This window comes from Thermobia domestica, unplaced genomic scaffold (genome assembly GCF_964235325.1).
Source record: "Thermobia domestica unplaced genomic scaffold, izTheDome1.hap1.1 HAP1_SCAFFOLD_262, whole genome shotgun sequence".
In the NCBI taxonomy this organism is placed as follows: domain Eukaryota; kingdom Metazoa; phylum Arthropoda; class Insecta; order Zygentoma; family Lepismatidae; genus Thermobia; species Thermobia domestica.
Genome location: NW_027655977.1, coordinates 53,274 through 78,838, shown reverse-complemented (window position 1 = coordinate 78,838; position 25,565 = coordinate 53,274). Strand labels below are relative to the sequence as shown.

Below are 25,565 nucleotides of genomic sequence, written 5' to 3'. Positions count from 1 at the left end.
GTACTTCTAATACTGATACTATGTGTATAATCGGGAAATGTATATATGTGGTAAATATCATAGGAAAAGAATTGTAAATACGAAAATTAGATGAGTAAAACAAAATATTGTTAAATAAACCATAAAGTTTTTATTTTCGTTTTATTGTTCTTATTTACTGCTCTTTTGACATGAAACTTGCCACATACACGTCTTTGTCGATTATACACATACTAACATTGTAAGAAATACCGGGCGAATTCATTACCAAATTATATTCCTACAACAATATATATATAGACATGCGACAATAATTTTGGACATAAGTGTACATAACCATGGAAATGGAAAGGAACTGACATGTAAAAATAATTGAAAACAACCGAGACCCGTCAATATTTTTCCTTTATTTCAAAATAAGAAAAGTTTGTCTTCCATGCAATTAGGTAATTGAATATATAGAGTGTTGAAGTTTGCAAAATATCATATGAAATAAGCCTGATTAAATATTATATGCAGTATGGTATCATGTATAATAAATTTATTTGTTTACAACTAATTGTTAGGTGTATTCAATCATAACAAAGTGCAGTGGAAAAGAAAAATTGTTTTGATTGGCTATAAAGTTAACTAGAATAATTTGGCATCTTGAAACCGTAATTCACGTAGTATTGTGTTTGTAAATAGTAAATAAATTATGTTTTTATAATTACATTTATTCTGTTTATTGCTTCGTTTTCTCTCAGTTTTAGTGAATAAAGGATTATACATTAAAAATGCTTTTGTAGCGTTTCAAATGTGTAACAAATCCTTCCTGAGGTAATCTTACCTTTGAAAATTGTAAAGCTGAACCAAGTAAGAGAAAATACCTCCCATTTTGTATATAAGAAAAAATATAATTCGTAACTTTTTCAGAAGAGTAGACACTCTGAGGATGGATCTGTTCTAGAGTTGAATCGTTACCATCGCATTTATTTTTTAAAAAATATAAAGTTGCATCCATTTTTAAACCCTTGTCTCTGATGTTCACATAGAATATAACTTAAAAATGCCCATACGCTTGTCAAATTTTCCATCTTTCTTTTTTTCGGAAGGAATACTTATTATCCAGTCCCCAGCATAATTCATAATCAGCTGACAATTCAAGCAACCAGTGATATGACAAATCAGTTGGCAGGTGTAAAGTGGCCGTTTGTGAATGTCGTGGCTTTTGCCACCTCCCCCCCCAAAAAAAACGGTCTTGCTCAATTGCAGAATACACTTGTTTTAATTTATGTGTAATTTTGTTGATTTTTTTTTTTCGCGATTCAAATAAAGCAAGGGGATTTTTCAAGCTAATATCAGACTCATGACTTTCGGGGAATGGACCTGAAATAAAAATTCGCTTTAAAAGGCTGAAAACGAATGTTGCGTGTACAAATCACTGCTGAAGAGTCCAAAGAATGGTACAGTCATTTCACTGAAGTCTATAGGGTGTCTGAATAAAATTTTCCATTTTCTGTCTGCATTAAAGTGAAAAGGATAAATAAAACATATCGCCTGTTTATTTCCAGAGTGACATAACTCAAAAATCGCTCTTATTGATTAATGGGTAGAAAATGAGAGTTAATGTTGATGCTTCCTCTGGTAAAAATTTCACAGATGTGCTTCCAAAACTGGGCGCTAGAAAACACTTTGTGTTATTCTTGTGCCTATTTGTTTTCACTGCGTTTCGAAACTTTCAAACGCTTCTCCTGAAAATTTAGGAATTTTGAGCCATGTCACTCTTGAAATAAACAGGCGATATGAGGTATTCTGAGTAGTAAGGATGAATTCAAAATCGGGTCTTTTAAGTTATGTGTGGCAGCAACCATATTTGCGCGTAAGTAATTGTGTAGAGTTTGCCCTTCTTTCTCGTATTATTTACCCATATCAATTTACTTAAGTGCAAATGAGATTGCTATTATATATTACTTTCGCTAAATAAATAAATAAATAAATAAAAATGACCCAATGTTGAACCTTAGTACCCGAAGAAAACAAGTGAGTTTCGTTTCATAATGTGAAATTATAGTAGACTTCCAAACTATGGAAATTCAATACTCAAACTTGAAGTAATACATCCATATCTACTGGTTGCAATAGATTAATAAGTTTAAAAAACAGAACCTGTTCCTCGGACGCTGAAACCATATCAAAACCCAATACTTATTATGCCTTACCTTTTTTTGTTGTATAAAGGTTGAAATCGAAAATAATTAATTTGAAGTACTTTCGGATTGAATAGGTGGTTAACGGAGGAGATAAAACCAACTCTTGGAAAGCTGAATCGATAACACAAAAAAAACTATTTTGAAGTCTACCGTATTTTCTCTACGGAAATATGTATTGAGAACGGAAGTAGTAGTAAATTTCAACCACTTCCGGGTTTGGTAGAGTGTTGAAGGTTATGATGATATGTACTTTTAAGGCTCTGAATGATTCTAGAAAATCCCTTGTCGCTGTCTATTACCATTTTTCTTCTATGACGATAAATGTTGAAACCGGAAATGTTTAATTCGAACCACTTCTGGATTCAATAGTGAGTTAAGAGATAGAACTTGCTCTTGTAATGCTGAAGCAATTGCTTCCTGTTTTTGCTCTATGAAAATCAGTATTGAAACCGGAAGTAGTAGTAAATTTCAACTATTTCTGGTTTGACTAGAGTGGTGACGGAGAAGGTGAAACCTATTGCTGAAACACTGAATCAATAAGGAAAAAACGCATCTCTATATCGCTTACCGTTTTTGCTCTATAGACTTTCGACACTTATACATAGCATGGTTTGTAAGAGTATTAAGTATTTACACTTTGTCAAAAGAAGAATCAGAAAGGGTCTTTCCTGGTAAGATAGTGAAATCGGTCCTTGATCCAAATTGGATCGCTATTGACCCAAAAGGTTACCCTTGACCTAAAACTACCTCAATTTTTTTTTACCCCCTACTCCCTCCCTTTACCGAATTATCGTATCATAATGCTCAAAATTGAATATTTTTTAATTTTGGTGGGGGTGGTCCAAAAATTTTGAAAGTTTCGCAGATTGTAGATACTATATAGATGCAAATGTGCAATTTTTTTCAAAACTATCGATGCGTATTTTCTTTATTTTTTATTTATTTATTATTATTATTATTTGCGTGTTGAAAATTTCAGAAAATTGCAGAAAAATTTTTTGCGGGGACACGTTCCTGATTTTCTGGTTAAAAACTTTGTTATACCCTTAGGTACAACATATATTTTTTTCGGGGCATAAAAGTGATGGCAACATTGTCAAAAAGAAATAAAACTGAAAACAAACGTGTTTTTCGCACAGTTTTTCCACCATTTTAGGCCCTGGAGGTGAGGGCCCCCTTCAAACAATTCTTTGCTAAAGTTCATAATTTTCCTTTCTCTTGCGTCCCTTCCGCTTCTGTCGTTTTTCGGCTGCTTCAATTGTGTCCATTTCGAAACAGAAACACCAAATATATCTCCGCAACAGTGCTTCAATTTCAACCGACTCAGTGCGGTGGCTCAGTGGTACAGCGTTCACCTCTGGTGCACAGGGTCTCTGGTTAGATTCTAGCTCGCGCCAAGTGAACTTTGTGGTGGACAAGCACTGTGTGTGTGGGTCGGTTCTCCCGTTTCCTCCCACTTTCTTCATTCCACCATTTCATTAATTTCTCATCATCACCGTCTCCTTTAGCCTCGCCGGCATAACCGTTGGACGTAAAACTCAAAGATTTCATTTCACTTTTTACAAATTAAACATTTGATTCTTCGTAATACTGCACGTTTTTTATTTTACTCAGAATTGCACGGTTTAATCATTTATTTATTTTTTTTTTTCATTTAATCATTTATATGAAACACGTTTCTTTTCTTCTGTTGCCAGGGAGAGAAGATGAACAAAACGGCTGAGAATGGGACAAAGGGAAGAGCTAGACCAATCAAAATCACGGCGGTGGGTGATGGAATGGTTGGAAAGACATGTTTGTTAATCACCTACACGACAAGTAAATTCCCTACCGAATATGTTCCTACAGTGTAAGTATTTAATTCTTTTTTTCTTATGTGTAATAATATCTTACGTTTAGAGGTTAGGAATTATTGGTTGGTTGGAGTTTAGCATCCTTTTTCAACACCGAGTCAACACTGAGTTCACGGATAGTGAGTGATAACGTTATCTACTTTTAAAAGCTCTATAGTAATGGAGTTATTGGTTAGATGGAGTTTAGCATCCCTATTCAACACCGAGTTAACGGATAGTGAGTGATAATGTTCTCTATTTTAAGAAAGCTCTATAGTAATGGGAGTTACTGGTTGGTTGGGATTTTGCATCCCTTTTTAACACCGAATTAACGGATAGTGAGTAATAATGTTCTCTACTTTAAAAAACTCTGTAGTAATGGAGTTATTTGTTTGTTGGAGTTTAGCCTCCCTTTCAACACCGAGTTAACTGATAGTGATGTTTTCTACTTTAAAAAGCTCTATAGTAATGGAGTTCTTGGTTGGTTGAAGTTTAGCATTCCCTATTGACACCGTATTAACGAACAGTGAATGACAATGTTCTCTACTTTTTTTCTTTTTTCTTTTTTTTTTAAGAAAACCTATAGTAATGGAGTTGAGAGCAGGTTGCTCGACCATCTCCGAAAAGGTGTCGTCCCACTTGCGACATTCCTATTCTTAGCGACAGGAACTAATTCCTCCGAAAATTATAAAAATTTGAGTGTGACGAATCTTCTGTATAAGAAGGTCTATAACGTCATTCACGTTGTCATATGTACACTCATGACCAAAATTATTGTCGCATGTCTATAAATATGTTGTTGTAAGAATATAATTTGATAACGAATTTGCCCGGTATATCTTATAATATTAGTATGTGTAAAATCGGCAAAGACATGTATATGGCAAATTTCATGTCAAACGAGCAGTAAATAAGAACAATAAAACGAAAATAAAACTTTCTTGTCCATTTAGCAACATTTTGTTTTACACATTCTAATTTTCATATTTATAATTCTTTTCGTATGAAATTTACCACAAATATACATTTCCCGATTATACACATAGTGACAGTATTAAAAGTACCCTGCAAAATCATTATCAAATATATTCTTACAAGAAGACAGTTATAGATATGCGACAATCATTTTGGACATGAGTATACAAGTGTTCCTGAATGGCGATCATCTTTGTTGTCGGTGGAGTGCCAATTTTTGCATTTGCAAGCGTTTACGAAAACTACAGTTGCACAGGATGTACGAATCAGACGAACACCAAACAGAAACGAATGTTTACAAGATAAACTGAGGCACACGAGGAATATATACTCTTGCTTCTAAATAAATGTGCAGGGTTGCAAATCAATGCATGAAATCTCCAGAAAAAGTACAGAAAATTACACTTTTAAAGGGGCTATATTTTGGAATGGCATAAAGTTGGGTTCATAAGTTTTGTGCTGAATACTATTGCATGTAAAGAGTCTGTAGAAATATCAACAGCTATGATACTACTGGCACCGTAAATTTATGGGGTTTGAAAGTTTAACTTTGTGATTTTGATGCCATTTTTGGGGAGTAATTTCTCAGGGGGACAAAGTGCCAAAAATTGCTGCTTAGCCACAAAGTAATTCTGTATGTGAATAAACTATTGTAAATAATAATAATAATAATAATAATAATAATAATAATAATAATAATAATAATAATAATAATAATAATAATAATAATAATAATAATAATGACATATCATGCGGAGTAAAAAGTGAGGGCATGGTAAAAACGCAAAGAAAGCACGTGTGTGACGATGGTCGTAGCCCGGAAAAATTTAAGTGTTTGGATATGTTTCGTGCTAGATCTCAAAAACTACGCGTGGTTCAGCAATTAGGCCCGTTTGCGTTTGTTCAGTTGTGCAAAAACTTGTGAGTGGCGTTAGTTCCGTCTTTCTAGCTCCATGATTATTGCCACGTCTATATGGTGAGGAGGTTAGCTCCCCCTTACTCCCACGACACCGATCGTTAAACGGGACCGAATGTATCAGCAAAGTATGATTGAAATCGAATCCCAGTTACGGAAGTTAATGTGTTCACAAGGTTGCGTTACATCTATCTATCCTATATAACTCGACCGAGTCAATATGAGACGTGAACCTCAGTTTAAGGTGAAATCCAAACAACTGTAATACTTTCTGATTTCAATGCTTTCCCACTGGGAATCAAACCTGGGACTCTCTGCACCAAAAAGCGAATGTTGAAGTTAATTTAATTTGTTGATGGCATTAAAATTTTCTTTCGGAAATTTTTTTGAAAATCTTTTTTTTTTTTTAATTTTATTTTTGAAATTTTGAAACGCATGGAAATTTTAAATAGTTCTCTCATAAAGGGTTAGCCTTCTCGTCTTTGATGCGAAAGACGTAGTTCGATTCCTGGTGGAAGTACGAGTGGCTGGGTGTCCGGACCCCTCTCCGAAATCCCGACTTTTTTGTAAATGTAGTCTACTTTTAGGGTCAATTTTAGACATTTTCATATAATTTACCCTCAAATTGTATTTGGACCCCTCCGAAACGCTTCAGACCCCTCCCGAAATAAATTCCTGCGTACGTTCCTGGTTCTGATCGTTGAATAAGCTGCTGGTCTACATCTTATGTAACTTCGAAATTGAAATGGAATGTTAAATACTTAATTTTCAAGCATATATTATTATTTGAAGTAAAAAGTGAATTTATTTTTAAAAATAATGAATGCAAGAAATTATGTAGCTATTACAGTTTGTTTCTTTAGTATATAAAAATAACTAAATGAGACAAAATGTTGGCGCAATCTAATGCCAATTTCGGCAACACTGTACGTGGATCATAGTTTTCTCGAATCCTGTGGGGAAATCCCATTTCGTGGGATTTTTTTTTTTTTACATTAATTTTTCGGAAAGCGACAAACAGAATTTTTTCTCGAAATTAGCGACATAACGGGATTTCTTATGCACAGCCCTTTAGAGACGGTAGTAGATATAGACCTAATGAGTTATAAGCGTGAAAGTAAAATATTGACTCAAACCTTTGTTATTGGGAAGGCAGGGGCAGATCCAGACGGACTTCTGGGGGGGGGGTTGTAATACTGGTACTTAGAGCTACTTTTAAGAGCTCCAAACTCTGGGATGGGTTTTATTTATATATAAAATAAGAAAGTTTCCTCTTCTGGGGTGCGATCGCCCCGATCGCCCTCCCCTGGATCCGCCCCTGTGGGAAGGTGCATACTAGTGCCGAAGTAGTTTGTGGAGTGACCTAATCATGTGTAATTCTCAAAATGAAACACAAGGAACAGAAATTATATTCTGCTAATTAAGGAAAGAAAAAGAAAATAAAACGAATGAACGAAAGTAAGAGAATACCAAACGTCAAACGATCGGTTTCCAAAACGATTCAAACATTTTGTGGATCGTTTTTCTAGTACGAAGGTTTTTTCTAGTACCTACTGTTAGGCTCAGTAGAAGGTGGTGGTACGGTACGTACCGAGACAAACTGACCTGATCAAAGAAAATCGGATTGCATTTTTCTCATGGGTACAATATGCTTGAAAACTAGGTAGTATAAAGATGTAACATGTAATTAACAAAAGCACGTATTTCCTCTAGCCTTGCCTAAATTTACTCGTCTATACATTGAAAAATATAAAATGTATCCCTTGATACAGCAACTTCCTCTACATGACTACCAGGAGCTCATTTCTCAGAATTTACATGTGCACAATTCCCTCCCCCCCTCTAGTTTCATGCAGTATTATGAAACAAAACAACACCAAACAAATAGTAAATATCATTTGTAATTACTGTGCAAGTATGTGCAGTATTTTGACTTTTGGAGCCCGTTTCGCAGAAATTAGACAAGCTATATATTATCTGATCTTTGCAAATCGCAAAATAATGTGAAATAGAAATACTAGAATAATAGTAATAGCCATTTGTAATTACTAGTGTTGTTACTACTAATTTCTAATAATTTTATGACATATATAACTGTATTTTTTAATTTTAAAAAGTTCTACATTAGTATGGCATATTTTTATGAAACAAGTTCCTAGTATCCCAAACTTCACACCTCAATTTCTACGTATAGATATGGCAGACTAAACACAGTACTGTTTGTTTTTATTCTATCCGGTGGGCAACGAACTCTATACTTACGTGGAATTATATATATCTTTGTGTGTGTGTGTTTTGAAAAGAGGAAATTCTTGAATCACTGTTGCAAAACAATTCCTCGTCAGGTTGTAAGTGCATTCGTATATTCACCAAATGATTCACCTACTCGTTTCCGTTTCTTGATGTTGAATGGAGTCACGCCACTGCTTTAAAAAATAATAATGATAATGAAATTAGAGTTGTTCTGATTCAGAGATTTCGGAAACTGATGACTCAGAAAATATAAATAAGACAAATAAGTTATTTTTTTCTGCCCTTAATTTTATACTTCATGAGTTTTAAGTCGTGTAAAATTTGAGATCTTATGTATTTTTTTTTCAACAATATTCTGGTTAGGAGGAGACGTAATTTATTCTTTCGATCTCTCAAGTGATGTCCATGAAGTAGCCATGATTCCAATGCCACGCAGTGCAAGAGCGAGCACTGGGATTTATTTTTATTACTTGTTTCTTCAGCAAGGGCGCCGATTTCTTTGTAAATTTGGTTGGGGGGGGGGCATTTAGATGCAGACGGCATATATATGAGGAGTTTAAGACAAATTGCATTCAAATTATTCCAAATATTGTATATTCACAAATACAATGAGGGGGCCTACATGAGCTTTGGGGGGTCCGGGCCCCAGGATCGGCGCCCTTGTTCCCCAGGAGTGTCATTTGGGGAGAGCGGAGGGATATACCCCTTCCTGAGTTTGAGAAACCATTTTTTTAAATAAATTGTATACTAATATACTAACAAAAATGTGAAATTATGTTTGTGGATAACCTCCTCTAGAAATATCTAAAATGGCGCTACTGGTTCCCCCTCCCCTAATGTTTCAGCCGAGTGTACACTGTAAGTTAAAATCGCGATTAATAAAAAAGTTCTAATTGCAATTGTTTACATTATGTACAATTGTGTACAGTTGCTTACGTTGAACAAATTTATTTTATTTTTTAGTTTGGCCAGGAACCCCCGCGAAGTCTATACCATATCTATGCAATTATTCAAAGACTTCATTGTACACAACATGCAGCAAGCGATATCGCTAATAACATGTACTAACGTCAGACAGGCAAACAATAGTGCAGCTAAGAACATTACTAGCGTCAGTCATGTAGGTAATAGCGCAGCTAATAACATCTACTAGCGTCAGGCAGGCAAGCAATAGTGCAGCTAATAACATCTACCAGCGTCAGGCAGGTAAGCAATAGAGCAGCTAAGCATCTACTAGTGTCGAGCAGGCAAGTAATATCGCAGCTAATAACATATACTAGGGTCAAGCAGGCACACAATAGCATAGGTAACGACATTAGCACGACTACTTACTATTAGCAATTAGCATGACGCACAGACTGACAAACTGAAATGTTCACCTTTTGTTATCCAGATATTTCATAAGACGTTTCTAGGAGTAACGAAAAATATGATTTAAACAACGAGATAAAACGTCATTGATATTGAAGGCTATTAAAGTAATAGTTTTTCTTAGGAAATAACATGTTCGTGACACTTGACGAAATTGATTGCTTGAGAAAGCTGAGAGGTGAATAAACATATAATAATAATAATAATAATAATAATAATAATAATAATAATAATAATAATAATAATAATAATAATAATAATAATAATACTTCGTAACGATTTATGCCTGTTCCATCACTTACGTCAAGTTGGCGACCACACTTGTATCCACCACACTAATATTAAAAAAAATTTTGTGCTCAATTTGTGCTAATTTATGCTGCAGTTATCAGAACTTGTGCTACAATAGTTACGGAACTAAGTGAAAAAGAAAGTTGGTCACCAATTTGATGTCAAGTTAGCGACCACATTGTGAGCTGATTTATCCTGCAGTTATTAACATTTTTGTTGCAATAATTACAGAATGAAGAAAAAAGAAAACAGGTTGGTCGCCAAACTGACGTCCAGTTAGCTACCACGTCGTGGAAAAACAATCCCAAACACACAATATCAACAACTTATTTTGTGCTCAATTTGTGCTAATATATATATGCAGATTTCAGAATGTGTACGGAAATATTTAAACAATAAAATAGAAAAGAAAGTTGGTCGCCAAATTTACGTCAAGTTAGCGACCACATTGTGGAAACCAACCCCTACCATACAGATATTAACAAAAAAAAAAAAAAAAATTGTGCTCAATATGTGCTGATTTATGCTGCAGTTATTAGAACATTTTGCTGCAATAATTACAGAATGAGGAAAAAACAAAACAGGTTGGTCACCAAGATGACGTTCAGCTGGGAAGGGAAATACTAAAATCTCAGCGACCACCCTGTTTATACATGAAAGAGAAAATTAATGCTTGTAATGGAATTGTCTCTCGTTGCTTGTATTTGTGCAGCACAAAGCAGAATTTGTGCTCGCATAGTCAACCATAGTCGCTGAAATTTTAGTATTTCCCTTCCCAGCTGAACGCCATCTTGGTGACCAACCTGTTTTGTTTTTTCTTCATTCTGTAATTATTGCAGCAAAATGTTCTAATAACTGCAGCATAAATCAGCACATATTGAGCACAAAATAATTTGTTAATATCTCTATAGTAGGAATTGTTTTTCACAATGTGGTCGCTAACTTGACATCAAGTTGGCGACCAACTTTCTTTATCAGTTAGTTCCGTAACTATTGTGGCACAACTTCTGATAACTGCAGCATAAATTAGCACAAATTGAGCACAAAAAATTGTTAATATTAAGGTGGTGGCTATATGTGTGGTCGCCAACTTGACGTAAGTTGTTCCATCGGATGTCGTAGGCTACTCAGTTATCGCACACCTGTGCAGTTGCCCGTCTTCAGTGAAAGCAATATCCGTGTGGCTGAATCCTGTTTCATCTCAACTACGTAGTTATAAGAATTTCTGCTCCGATCAAAGTCTCGGCATTTTGTAATTTGGTTTTTGCACCGTTGCTAATTTTGATGAAACAAAAAAGGTAATTGTATTATAATTAATAATTATGAGCTTAATGTGTGTGTACTAATGATTTTTTTTTAAAGTTAGTAAATAAAATCAAATCATATATGTTAATTTAACGTTCCATGATTATCAGCGAGGTCAAAGGGAGACGGTAATAATGAGATAGATGATAATGATGGATTGAAGAAAGTGTGAGGAAACGGAAGAACATTGATTTTGATTTGATTTTGGCGTCCCTTTCAGCAGCGAGGCTGTATAAGACGTGGACCTACAACTTAACATGGGATCCGAACCATCTGAGCTCCCGTCGGGAATCGAACCCGAGTCTCCGATGCCAAAGATGCGTACGCTAACCGTTTAGCCACGAAGGAGCTCGCAAAGAACACTAACATAAGAAAAATAAAATTAAACAGCGATATTTTACACATTTATTTGATTTAGAAATCACTATTGCATAGACTGCAATTTAAGTGTAATATGGATATTGACGATTAATGGCCATTTTCTAACTAAAAATAAGGTATCCCAAGAGACGAAACGGGAAAGAGCCATTGTGAATAGATACAAAACGAGATAGAACTCTTCCGAGAGGGACAAATATACTTCCCAACATGAAACATCACTTTCGAGACAATTTTTCGCGACGAGACAGCATCAACTCTTGTCTCGAAGATAATCTAATCAGAAAAGATGATTTAATCGACAATAATTTAATTTCATAACTGTAAGTCTCTGACTTTTATTAATTTATTTTCCCTTGATAATGGATTTTAATATAAAAAGCAAAATAAATAGCATTAGTCATACGAAAGAATGTTACAAATAAAACAAGAAAAGAAATGTATTTCGCGATCATAAATGCCCCATTCATATGTCATCAGCCATGGGAGCTGCAAAACGGAGAAAGTGGTGGGCAATTTTCCTGTCCTAATTTTCGAAAGAGGTTCGGTTCTTTCTAGGATGGGCATAACCGGTTTCATAAAAACCGGAAACCGGTTTCTGGAAAACCGAAATCCGAAAACATTTCGGTTTTCTCCAAAAACCGGTTTGGGTTTTTACCTAAACCGGTTTTGGTTTTCTCCGAAAACCGTTTCCGTTTTTCACCGAAACTGGTTTCGGTTTTCTTCAAAACCGGTACGGTTTTCAATGAAACCAGTTTCGGTGAAAACTTTTGGAAAACACAAAAAACTATTCTTGTTGAAACGGAATCGGTTTCCGGAGAACAACGAAACACTATCCTAGTCAGAAATAGAACACATTTAAAAAAATGAACCGGTTTTGAAGAAAACCAAAACCGGATCCGGTGAAAAACCGTACCGGTTTTGGAGAAAACCAGTTTCGGTGAAAACCTTTTTTAAAGAAAATAAAAAAAACGATTTCGGTTTTTGTGCCCACCTAGTCCTTTCAAATACATGTCAAAAAACCGGTTTGCTTGCTCCACCTACTAGAGTGTTTAATATATCTACTATAGTTGGTAAAATTATGCAAATACTAGTATGTCAATAATAATGGTTTTACATGGAGCATCAAGGTAAGTTTATTCGGGAGTACACTTATGTGTTGGTATTTTGCCCGTCTTGAAAAAAAAAAAAAAAAAGGAGTATTTCTGTCAACAGCAATTACAAATGAAATATACTAAAGTAAAATACAGTCGTACTTAGCCAATACGTGTGGGTAACCGTCGTGTATTCATAATTCTAGTTTGGTCCCCTTACCATAGAAATTGAAAATTAGGCCTATCAGCAGATAGTAATTAGTGGTAAAAGTGACGAACTGTCCTCGATCCATTCAACATTTAGAGCTATATAGGCCAGTGTTTTTCAGAAAAAATGTTCCGGGGGCACATTTAATATTCGGAGGGTCACATATTATTTTTACACGGTACTGTTCCATTTATTAATATACTATAGATGTAGTACCTCCTTCTGGGTCACTCTCAGAGCTCCGAGGAGGCAGTGCCCCTAAAAAAAATGTCGAGAAGAAACGCTGATACGGACTGTTGTATATATAAAAACAGCTCTTTCATACGGATATATGAACTTGCTCAATATGTAAAGAATAAATAATCGCTCGTTTCAAAACAAAAAAAAAATCTAATTAAATAATAATATTTACACAGCATAGTCTAATATAAACAGAAGTGTTAAGTTTATAAACGCTAAATAAAAGCGTCAGGTCAAATTTATCGTCGTGATCAATTAGAACAAAATCTCTTCCGTTTAGTGTTTGCCTCCACCTGTTATTCAATCGCAAATTTTCGACCGTTTTGGGGAGTTTTTTTTTTTTTTTTTTTTAACGATGCACATTTTCTCAGTCATTTTCTGTCGTTTTCAGCATTACTTTTGATGCTCTATGCATCACCTAATTGAAGATGATGAAAACAACGTTTCTGTGAAATTGTTTCCCTAATTTTATTTTTTAAATACATTTATGCCTTAGATTTTCATACATACATTTAGTGCTTCGTTATATGCTGGGTTGTATTTCTAAGCAATAGTATTTTCTATTTTGTGACGCTTGGGCACAATTTACTATATTTTGTCTCTACTGTTACAGTAACTATTATTTTTGGCACTTAAATTTTTTTCTACAGCGAGTCTTCAATTGTTATTTTTAAGAAATAAGGAGATGTATTATCTGTTTAGTAATGCAAATAACATTGTGTCTTTTGACAACTACTGCTATCAACGTTCGATACGTCATATCAGGTCTTCCAGGAGGGGAGGTTGCAAGATAGTCCACCGACATAAGACTTTCACTTTTTTTCTAATTAGCGTATTAGTATACAATTCATTAAAAAGCATATGTATCTCAAATTCAGGGGAGCAGCAATTTCCCCCTGCCCTTCCAATGACACCCCTGTCAACGGTAGGGATGCGCACGAGACAAGATATGTGGCTGCCTCGTCTCGAAAATGTGCTGTAAAAGTGATGTCTTGACTCGAAAAATATATATTTCTCTATTGGAAGAGCCGTGTCTCGACTCGAATTTTGTCAGGAAAATCCTGTCTCGACTCGTCTCGTGCGCATCCCTAGTCAACGGTGTGTACTGTTCTATAGTCATAGTCTTGATTAGTTGATTTCGAGTTTAACACCCGTTCAGCACCGAGGGTATATGAGACAGACCTACAACTTATCGTGGGATCCGAGCCGCATGGGCTACCACCGGGAATCGTAGCTGGGTCTTCCATACCGACGGCGCGTACGATAACCATATAACCACGATGGAATTTCGTTACAGTCATATGGGCGTGCATAAAGGTAATTAATGCACACTCATCATTTCAGTATTCTCATGTGCATAGCAATTGAAGGGAAAAAAAAGAGAATCAAACCATTTTAACAGATCAAACGCCAAATATCTAATATATATTGGAAAATGGATAATATTTTGCTGACCCTGACAAAGTTTTATTTGGTTTTTGTATGCACATTCTGTAGCTATGCATATGTCTACAGTGAAATCCATTATGTTTCTGTGAGAAATAAATTCTCTGTATATTTTGTTGGCCCATTATATCGGAAGGAAACGTTTAAGATCTGTTTCTAGATAACCATTTTAAAATTTGTCATGGTAAAGGAAACCACCAGAGCTGCCAACCTCACAGAACAAAATTATCGATTTTCGTCTTTAAAATCATCGTATATTCGTTATCCAAGTGATAGAATAGAATATTTTTATTGTCGTTAAGTCTGTATACAGACAATAGACAACGTCAAATGCAGTTTTACAACTATTTTTTTAAATCCCTATTTCAATATACTCTTATCTTCTTCAAATTCCTTAATATTATAATATGGTACAGTAATTAACCAATCATACAGTTTGCTTTTAAAATGAAAAAATGAAATGAAATCTTTGAGTTTTACGTCCCACGGTTATGCCGGTTAGGCTAAAGGAGACGGTGATTATGAGAAATGAATGAAATGGTGGAATGAAGAAAGTGGGAGGAAACGGGAGAACCCCGAGAAAACCCACGCACACGGTGTTTGTCCACCACAAAGTTCACTTGGCGGGGGCTGGGATCGAACCCGGGACCCCAAGCACCAGAGGTGAACGCTCTACCACTGAGCCACCGCGGCCCCTGCTTTTAAAATGAGTGAGCGGTATCTTATTATATAATCAACTTGTCTAGTAATTTTCAGTTTCGAACTCATTGTCCTTACCGTTTCTTTTTATCCTTATGAACACTACTCTGAACGACAACATTTCTACCCCATCGAAAACGTAATTGAATTTAAGGAATGGATGCAGCGTTGCCATTTGCTCATTCTCAGATCATTATTGATTTATTTTTAGCAGGAATGACTGTTAAAATCCTCCATGTGTGTGTTTTATAATTATTTAATGCACATCTATAAATTTATTTGCATACTCAAAATCTGCCGTGTTCTAAAATTACCGTCTATTGACCTATTATCCAGGAGCGTCATTTCAGATTTTACTTGGGGGGGGCAAGACCCCTTGATTTAAGTAAAATTTCTCGTTTTTCACTGATTTACCATTATTCTTTTGATAAAATCTATATAAATCTCAAACTCACGGGGGGCAATTGCCCCTCCGTGCCCCCCTAAATGACGCCCCTGCTATTATCGCAAGGACATTATCATATAGCATTAAGGCTTAATTTATCGTATATCACGATAAATTATAGTATGGTTGGCAAGCCTGGAAACCACGGTGAACTTTCAGGATAGGAAGATTTATAAAAAAAAAAAAAAAGTTTTACCTCATTCAAACTTGCCAGTACATGGCTTCAATTTGGCACTGTAAATATAGAGGAGCAGAGATTGTTGGAATTAATAGTTTGCAATTTTTTTTACCTCAAAAACGAGGATCTTGTTTTCTTTATGAAGCTCGTACGTCAGTATATTTGAAATTATTCTAACTGTTCTTTAAATATTTACAGCGGTTATCGGAAAACAAGGCCAACTTCCTCTTTCAATGTTTAGTTTTTGATTGCCTACCATGTGGAATGTTTGTTGAAACATGTTTCAAACACATGCAAAGCTTAAATTCCAAAGCTAGACAGTGGTATCTCTCGAACATTCCACATGGTTGAGCCTTTGCTGTCCAACTTATTTCATCTGGGCTTCGTGTAGTACATAAACATCATATTTGTGACTTTATCGGAGTTTCCCAGTTAAAAGTCATTCAACTACAATATTTTAACAACTATTTCCTTATAATATCTGATCATTATATATTCACAACAATGATCCCATCCTTATAGGCAACATTTTACCCAACTATTTTGGAAATTCGAAATTGATCACCTCCATTCATTGCGAAGAAAGCTTGGAAAAGGTCAGTGTTGGTTGGATTGTTGTTAAGCGCCCGTTTTCAGTATCGAAACTATGTGAATTCTGGACCTATAGGCTACAGCTTATCATGGGATTTGAACCGCATGAGCTCCCACCTGGAATCGAACTCGGATCTTTTACACTGTAGGCATGTACGCTAATCATATAGCCATGAGGGAGCTTAATCAGAAGTGTTTGCCTAGTTTGTTCTTATTTTCATTAATTAATTTATTGTTGTTTAAGTTAAACAGTAGAAAAATATTTTATGGTATTTTATCTAGGCTATTTCTGTAAATGTCTTTCGGACTCATGTTCTCAAGAGGTATGTCCCCGAAAGTTCCTGGTTGAGTGAAATGAGGTTCCCCAAGATCGTTAATGAAGTGTATTCTTTTTTAAATATAAACAAAATGGTCATTCGAGAAAATTGTCCGAACAAAATCTTAACTCAAGCAATAAACTACTTTTTTAGTTTTTTTTTTTTTTCAAGAGAAACTAATAGTGCTGTATAGTAGGGTTGTTACAAAATTATATTAATGATACTTGAAGAAAATCTCGAACCCTTTTATGTAAAATGGTATCTTTTTGTTGTTTTCACCCCCAAGAAACCACATACTGTACTTTTTTGTGTGTATGGGAAATTTGAAAAACTCCTATGATGAATTCGATACAACTCTTTAACCCTTTCTGACCTGAATTATTTTCTGGAAATGAAGAATTTTTTTTTATATATACCAATGGATTATATGTTGGTCTAAGGAAGTAAGAAAATCCATTTTTTCCCTCAAAATTATATATTGCCAGGGCGCTATAACTACAACGTACGAGACAACTTGGAATCATTCGGCACGATATATGCGCTATGAAAGCCAAGCAAGCTTGTGATTCCAAATGAAATCACACGGTCAGAAAAGGGTTAATTTAAACTTTTGTCAAGATGGCTCTATATCGCTAGCGCACGGACAACCGAAAAATCAAGCGAACACCCAAATCTTATTTAAATTTATTTTAGTAAGGGGAAGAGGTGGCAGAATTATTGTTAGGATATCTCGGTTTTTCTACTTATAACTAAATATAATAAGAATAAAGGAAAATAATGTAGCTCTGCATGACGATCTTCAGGACTTTGTGTTTTAATTTTTAAATTTAAAATTATCGTAATGTATCTAGTATCACCACATTTCAATATCTCATAGGGCAGTGTGTCGTGGAGTCCTAAAAAGTGTGTCGAGAACTTTAAAAATTTAAAAATAATGAAGCATTTAATAATTAATTAAAAATCAATTTTGAAGCAGACTGTACCAGTCAACGCCTCCAGCTACACCAACAATGCTCAATACTAAATGAAGTCACAACTTCATAGAAACTTATATATCCTTACACTACTATAATTGATCGTACTATCAATTAAAAAAAAAAAAAAAAAAATCAAACGTGTCATGGTATCATGGGGGCTCAGCAAAGTATGTAGTCAGTCAAAAGAAGGTTGGAAACCACTTCCATAGATCATAACAACTGAAAATAAACCATTATAGCGTAAGTTTTTGGCGTAATTGAAGTTTCCTTATTTTAACTTCGTTTTATATGCTAACAGTTTAAAATACAAGTTGAGTACAAGTCATGTTCGAGGTTTCTCTTATCAGCGTGTTAATTTTAAAGCTCCTCTGATATCTTAAGCTAAGCATAATAATCACATGTCTTGATAATGCCTTCCTCTTTCGTCTGTGTTAATTTAATGTTTTATCTGCTTTAGTTCTATCAATTTGAGAAAATAAGCTACTACAATCCTTCCATTTTCTTTACAGATTTGACAACTATGCGGGCAACATTACAGTAGATGGTGTAGAATTCAATATTACGCTATGGGATACAGCAGGACAAGAAGACTATGAAAGATTAAGGCCGTTGTCATATCCAAATGTAAGTTTCATTGGTTAAAATGAAAGCAGGAAACAAAATATGAATTTGTAATTCTCTTTGTGTATGTACTGAAACTACATGTCGCTGAACCGCTAGGTGACATTTTTGTAAAAAAAAGAAAATGAGTTATGCCGTGCAAATAAACCTCAAAGCTGCCAGGTAGCGTCCCTTATAATGTGATAAGTGAATATTCAATTGTTTCACAAAAAAAAAAAAAAAAAAAAAAAGTAGCCTTCAAGTTCTAATCACGTACTCTACGTATTGATTCTCTACGTGCTTATAAAGGCGTAAAAGATAAAACGGCATGTGCTATGTAAACATAAAAATAGTAATATAATATTGTTGAAGCAAGCTACAACAATGTACAGTGCATAATATACGCAGAATGAATTTTATTATATTTTCGTGTTCCCGTATATATTTGGCAAAATTTTAAGAGTAGAATGTTTTTTACTTCTCCTGAAAAGTTGTGGTTTTAACACATGGTGGTTCTTCGAGGCGCAGCGACGATATACAGGCTGTTTTAAAAATATACGTTAAAACATTTGAAATGTATTTATGATACGTAGATAAGAAAAATAAGTTATTAAACTGAGACCTTTGTAATCATAATTTTCAGTAAAAAAAAATCCCGTTCATCCAAATACGTAATTTTTGGATATGTTTGGGATAAGAGTATGGTAAATGATATTCTGTTACTTGTGTTTGCAATCACGTCGTTGTTACCAGAGTTGTGTAGTTAGAAAATTTAATTTTGTTTGGTTTTAATAACTCATTGTTTCTAATTTCTTTCTGACATAGATTCTTTTTGAATCTATGGACGGTAAGTTTTTAACGAGGCGTAATATAACTCATTTTGGGGATATGCGCCATTGTATTGAAGAAATTTGGGGAAGAAATAAATAAATAAATAAATATGTAAAGACAATAAAGAGGATCACGCAAAACGTATTTCTGGGATATGGTTAGCCATCGTTAAAGTCACCGTTTTCTGTGAAAAAAGGTGTTAATGAATTTACTCCAACTCGTCCAACTCGTTAATGAACTCGTCCAGGATAATCATTCTAGCTGTCTATTGCAACAAATGGAATTCAAAAATTCGCTTTCATTTAACGGCTATCATGTGGAGTAACGTACCTGCTTACTAACATTACAATCTTTTAAGTTCCACTAGCGTGACCCTAATAACATTACAATCTTATAAGTCTCACTAGCGTGATACTAATAACATTACAATCTTATAAGTCTCACTAGCGTGATACTAATAACATTACAATCTTATAAGTCTCACTAGCGTGATACTAATAACATTACAATCTTATACCGTCCACTAGCGTGATCCTAATAATATTACAATCTTATACGGTACACCAGCGTGATCCTAGTAACATAACAATCTTATAAGTCTCACTAGCGTGATACTAATAACATTACAATGTTATACGGTACACCAGCGTGATCCTAGTAACATAACAATCTTATAAGTCTCACTAGCGTGATACTAATAACATTACAATGTTATACGGTACACCAGCGTGATCCTAGTAACATAACAATCTTATAAGTCCCACTAGCGTGATACTAATAAATGAAAAGGAATTATAAAGAAAGTGTTTGACAAAACCTTTATTAATACTTCAAAATTTTACGTTCTCTGACTTGTACAGTATTAGTGTAGTTCACATTCTTCCTTTTGCATTTCAGAAATTCATTTTTGAAGTTTTATCTTTTAAGTTTGAAACCGCCTCTACAGTTGGATACCTTTTTTATTTTAGGAAGGAAACAACATTCTAAATAATTTAGACAGTAATAACGAATAGAGAGGAATTCGTTGAGAGAGGAAAGAAGAATAATAAACAGCTTTCTTTTCTAGATATAAATTTAAAACAGATATTTCTACGTTGGGCCACAAGATGTCACTTCACCATCTAGCAAATAAACCAGCAGTGGCCTCTACCTATTGTTTAGAGCAAGGAAGATAAGAAATTAGCTTAATTTACAAAAGAAATTAATCTACGTAAAATTCTCTAAGTAATAAATATAGTAGATTTTTTATTAATAAAGTACTCAAACGACAAGATAAGGATTGAAAGAAATGAGAGGAGATAAAAGAATATAAAGATAAATCCTTACGTCAGAGATACAAATGAAAGATTAGGCAACCTGTTAAAAAAAATATTGAAATACGGATGGTATTTATGTTATAACAACAACAAAAAAAAAAAAAGACTACAAGTGAACAAAGATTGCCATCTATCGGAGATAAACTAGAATTAAAATTCCCAGGAGCATACAAAGTACACTGAATGTAATACCTTTAACCACAATTTCATCTTATAACATAAAAAAAGGAAATAGAGGACTTAGCTATAAAGGTAACTAAGAAAGTTCTGTCGCTTTTTGCGGAGATCTATGTTCCTTTGGCTCTCACACCTTGAGTTGAATGCGAATGGAGATAAGGCGAACGTCAGTTGTTGGTGTGGGTATATCCAACATACTACCTGGTTGTCGCAGTTCAGTTATACCGTGAACTTGCGTAAGGACAGAGTGAACATGGGACCTGCACAGAGCGTCATAAAGGCGTGTACGCTGTGTGAGTTCAAACTGGGATCAAACGCCGCTGCAGCGGGGTGGAAGATATGCCAGGCCTTTGATGAGGGTGTGGTGACTACGCGGACAGTGCAACGGGGCGGAAGATATGGTGAAGATGTGGTGACTACGCGGGCAGTGCAGCAGTGGTTTAACAAGTTTAAGGACGGTGACGAAACACTCAAAGACGCACCACGTGCCGGAAGACCAACACATGTACAAAATGAGGTTCTTCAGGCAGCAATTGAGGCGAACAGTAGCCAGACATGTGAGGAACTGGGACTACAATTCAGTGTGAGTGGGGAAACCATTCGGTAGCACCTCTATCAACTTGGGAAGCACTACATGTTGGCTCAATGGTTCCCACATGATTTGACTCCGAGTCAGAAGAGAACACGAGCAGACACTTGTTTCTTTGGGGTCTCGTCTGAAGAAGGAGCCATTTCTGTACAAGGTGTTGACATATGATGAGAAGTGAGTCCTGTACGAAGGTCCACGATGCCGTCATCATTGATTAACATCCAATAAACCAGTTCCAAAGCAGTCGAAACCAGCATTGCACCAGAAGAAGACCCTCCTGTGTGTTTGGTGGACTGCTCGCCGCATAGTGCAACCGGAACTACTACCAGATGGTCAGAGCATCAGTGCAACTTTGTATTGTCAGCAGTTGAGCCGTAAAAAAAAAAAAAAAACTCTGGAGTCCACTTTTGAATCGCACAACACTAAGCCTCATGTGGTTAAGATGACCCGGGACACCATTCTACGCCTTAGATGGGAAACTATTTCATCCTCCATACTACCCGGATATTGCACTGTTCGATTATCACCGTTCCATTCCTTGGATAATCACCTTAGCGGACGCCAGTTCAAACCTTTAGTAGAGGTGCAAAATGCACTTGATACTTTCTTCGCTTTACGGCTCACCAAGCTCTACCGCGATGGAATCCATGGCCTTCCAGCTCGTTGGCAGAAGGACGTCGATACTGATGGGGACTATTTTTGATCTTCCAGGTACGTCTTAGGTGACATACCGATGTTCTTCTTCTTATTATTATTATTATTATTATATTATTATTTTAAAACCCACGTAAGGGTTCAAGCTAAAGATTGTGTTTTGATGCTATAAATGTCAGACAGAAACTGTAGAGCAGAGGTTAAAGGACCGTATCAGAGCATTAAATATAATCACACAGAAAGTCAATCATAATAGAATATAAAATAAACACTGAACTTTTGTTTAGTTTTTGAAAGAGGCCTAACTATTGACTAGAATGGATTTAAATTGATTTTATGGATTTTTGATGAAAGCAATAAAGTTTACTTACCTTTCTTCTGTTTTACAAAATTGCAGTTCATATAAGAAGAAAGTTTCTGTTTTGTGTGATGTTTGTGTGCAAGTGTTAAAAGATGGAAGTATAAGTTGATCAATAATGTGAAATTTTAAATTTTAAATTAACGACGTCAAATATCTGTGCCATCTTTTTTTTTTAACCCATTGCTTTATGTACTAAAATGTGTTTATATTACAAATGCATTTTGACAAAATAATGAATATTAAAGTAACCTTGAAGAAGAAATCAGTAAAATAGCATCATTAAAAATTTCAGTTCATGTAAAAAGAAAAAATCCATATAAATCAATTAACTAAAGACTACGATGGCGTCGTAACGAACAAATGAATGACGAACAGCGTTAACAATCAAATAATAAATTATCCACTTAACAATGAGGCATGGTTGGCAACTTCTTCCAGCAATTAAAAGAAAAATTGATCCAACATAGAGTAACCGACGGACCGTTGGCTAATCATTCGATCAGCAAGCCAAAAACTTATCTATGGAGGCCGTACAGCATTAACAATTAGAAAATATTTCGCAACTTAAAATAAAATAAAATAATAAAGTAGACCAACGGTTGGAAAATTATACTTTTACTAGCTTCTAGCGTCTACGCAATATTTATGTGAGAGCTAATGTTAGAAAGCTGTATTTTTTGATGATCAACGCAGGATGTATCGCATTTAGTCGTCGGTAGGTTATCGTTGCCAAAATGTTTTATGGAGAGTCATTTTCTTACATTTACCAATCGTTTCCCAGCATTGGCCTAACCTTTGGTTTTGCTAGTTTAAACCAAGTTTATTTTTTTTAACACATCTTTGACTAAGCTGACGAATAAGCTAGCGTAAAACGATTGTCAAGCTGTTTTATTTATTTTAATGAATACTAATCGTAAAAGCTTAAATAAACTAACTCTCTCCACATTTTTAAAGAATTCAATTCACCGGAAGATTGTTCGTTCATCAGCAAAAGAAATGATATACACATAGGGGAAAACGGGGTAATGGCACGCTGTGTATGATTGCACGCATCCCTGTTTACAAAAGAACAGAAGAAGGAGAAGACCTGCATGGTCCTCAACCCTACCAACAACGTACCCAACGAACCTCACTTGAGTGGGAGAGCGCTGCAGAGAACGTACTGCGGAGTATGACCATATATTGAAAATCTTTGTTTTTCCTCAAAAATTTCACCAGTTTTCTTTAGTGGTTAAGTTCAAACTTACTTCTGGGGTACAGTATTTTTGTAGTCAATATGTATGAATAGTCAGTTAAGAATAAATATAGGGTTAGTATTTTGTTATAATGTTTACGCATGCTAGTCAAGAACAAAAAATCAAGATGGCCTGATTTGGGGTAATAGCACGCATTAACACAAGAGTGTGTGATTAAAAATGCCTCATCAGGCTTTGAAAAGTGTGGTACGTTCCCCATTAGTCCAGAATTTTTTATATATGCAGATTTTGCTGCAAGTGATCAGTGCTGTAGTCAGACTGAGGAGAATATGGAAGTAGACCTTTCTCATGATGCAACGGATTCGACGAAACAAAAATTTAGTGACACATCTGAACTGTCAGTCGCTGGACCATCAAGGGAAGTCGCCAATTCCGAAAAGTCCTCCGCAATAGTCCCGTTAACAGCAATTTCTTCAATTCCTAGACAAAAACCATCGTCAGTGAAGCAGAAGGGAAAGCACCAAAGCTCAGAAATTCTAACAGCAATGCGTCGTAAGGCTCTTCTGCAATAAAAAGAGCGAAGAAAGCAAATACGTTTAGGGAATATCATTATATGAAAGTTTAAAAAAGAATTTAACTAAGAACTCAACTGTTGCGTGCTATTACCCTCAACTGCAGGGTAAATGCACGCAGTGTAAGGTTTCAAATTTCCGTCTGCTATTTTATAACGGAGAGTAATTACCCAATAGTTCCGAGTTATTTCATAGTAAAAATACGTTGGTATGTACATCACTATTCTTAGATTCCATGGTGCTCTCTCATTGCTGTTCTGAGCAATTAGAAAAAACCGCGTTATTACCCCCTTTCCCCCTTTTTTGTCGGTAACCTGCGAATTAATTGACTGTGGCGGGCCGGCGGTATGCGGTTGCGTAGACCGTCACCCACACAAGAGAGTTTAGTAAATAACTAAAATACTCCTAATTGGTCACCAAAGTTTCTGCAAATTACCAATTATAACTCGAGCGGCAAAGTTATACTAGAACAGGAACTCAGCTAACAACCAATCTGAAGATCTTAGCTTTTACAAGGTAGCGATGGCCTCTGCCAAGACTTAACTTCTAACTAGAGAACGGTGGAGTCGTTATCTCGACGAAAACTTGATAGTTACCAACCCCTATGGATATCACTTAAAGCAAAACTCAGAAATAAAGTTCCTTGCAGTAAGCCTGCAGTTTATTGTTCCTAATGTTTACAAGTCCACGAGCTTGGGGCGCTAAGTGTGGTTATGTGTTGATATAAAAAGTGTAACTTACGTGACGGGTTCCAATCGTTTACTCACTTCACAGAGAAACACAAAATAAAATAAAACTTTACTAGACTGGGAGGGCACGAGTCGGTCCTAGTAGAAGGTTAGGTGCAAAAGGTATAACTATTTGATTTTTTCGTATGTTTAGCCCAGCTAGGCAATGAACCTAGAGTCTGTCAAAACACACATCAAATAGGGGAGTGACAGAACTTCGACCGTCAACTTCCTAAGCTCGCCAGCAGTTTCTGGACGCACAGGTCCCGGCTGGAGCTAGCTTTCAGAAGTAGATTGCCAAGTTCGAAGGAGGTAACTTTGACCGTCAGTTTCCTAAGCCGACCAGCAATTATGGGCAGACCCCTGGCTGTCGTCAAGCTTTAAGAAACAGAGTGCCAAGTTAGCCACTAGGATAAGGTATGGATGGAACCAAGAGTGTAGGTTGGCCCCCGTAGAAGCCGAGAGAGTGAGAGGCAGAATGACGGCTTGGACAACTAGGAACTTACTCGGAAATTCTGGGCTCGATCGTGCTTAAGACATTGCCTCCGTCTAGATAGCACGACCTTGAGGGGCCTCAGAAGAGGGACGTTGTCCGACGATCGAGCCAAAAACATGAGTTTTTAAAGGCCTCGATCAGCTGTGCACACGGCACCAATTTACGTCTCGTGTGCATGGTTGTAACGCGTGCAAACGTTGCACTCAGACCGTGAGGTCAGAGGTTGGACATGCCTGGAAGTCCAAAAGTTCCCTGGGGAGGAACCCGAGAGTAGCCAGCAACCTGAAAAGAAAGCTGATTGGTTTGCACACGACACTAAGAGCAAAGTCAGCTGAGAAAAGTGCTTCTCCGAGGGGCG

At 35.8% G+C, this 25,565-nt stretch overlaps 1 protein-coding gene across 3 annotated transcripts in view; it reads left to right on the top strand.

Moving 5' to 3' along the window:
• Nucleotides 1-25,565, top strand: part of RhoL (Ras-like GTP-binding protein RhoL) — a 135,079-nt gene that overhangs the window by 95,041 nt on the left and 14,473 nt on the right. For all 3 annotated transcript variants that reach the window (XM_081747481.1, XM_081747482.1, XM_081747480.1), the window contains exons 2-3: nucleotides 3,869-4,020; nucleotides 18,197-18,311. In XM_081747481.1, coding sequence (XP_081603607.1) covers nucleotides 3,878-4,020; nucleotides 18,197-18,311 — 258 coding nt within the window. In that variant the 5' untranslated portion in view covers nucleotides 3,869-3,877. The remainder of the gene's footprint in view (nucleotides 1-3,868; nucleotides 4,021-18,196; nucleotides 18,312-25,565) is intronic.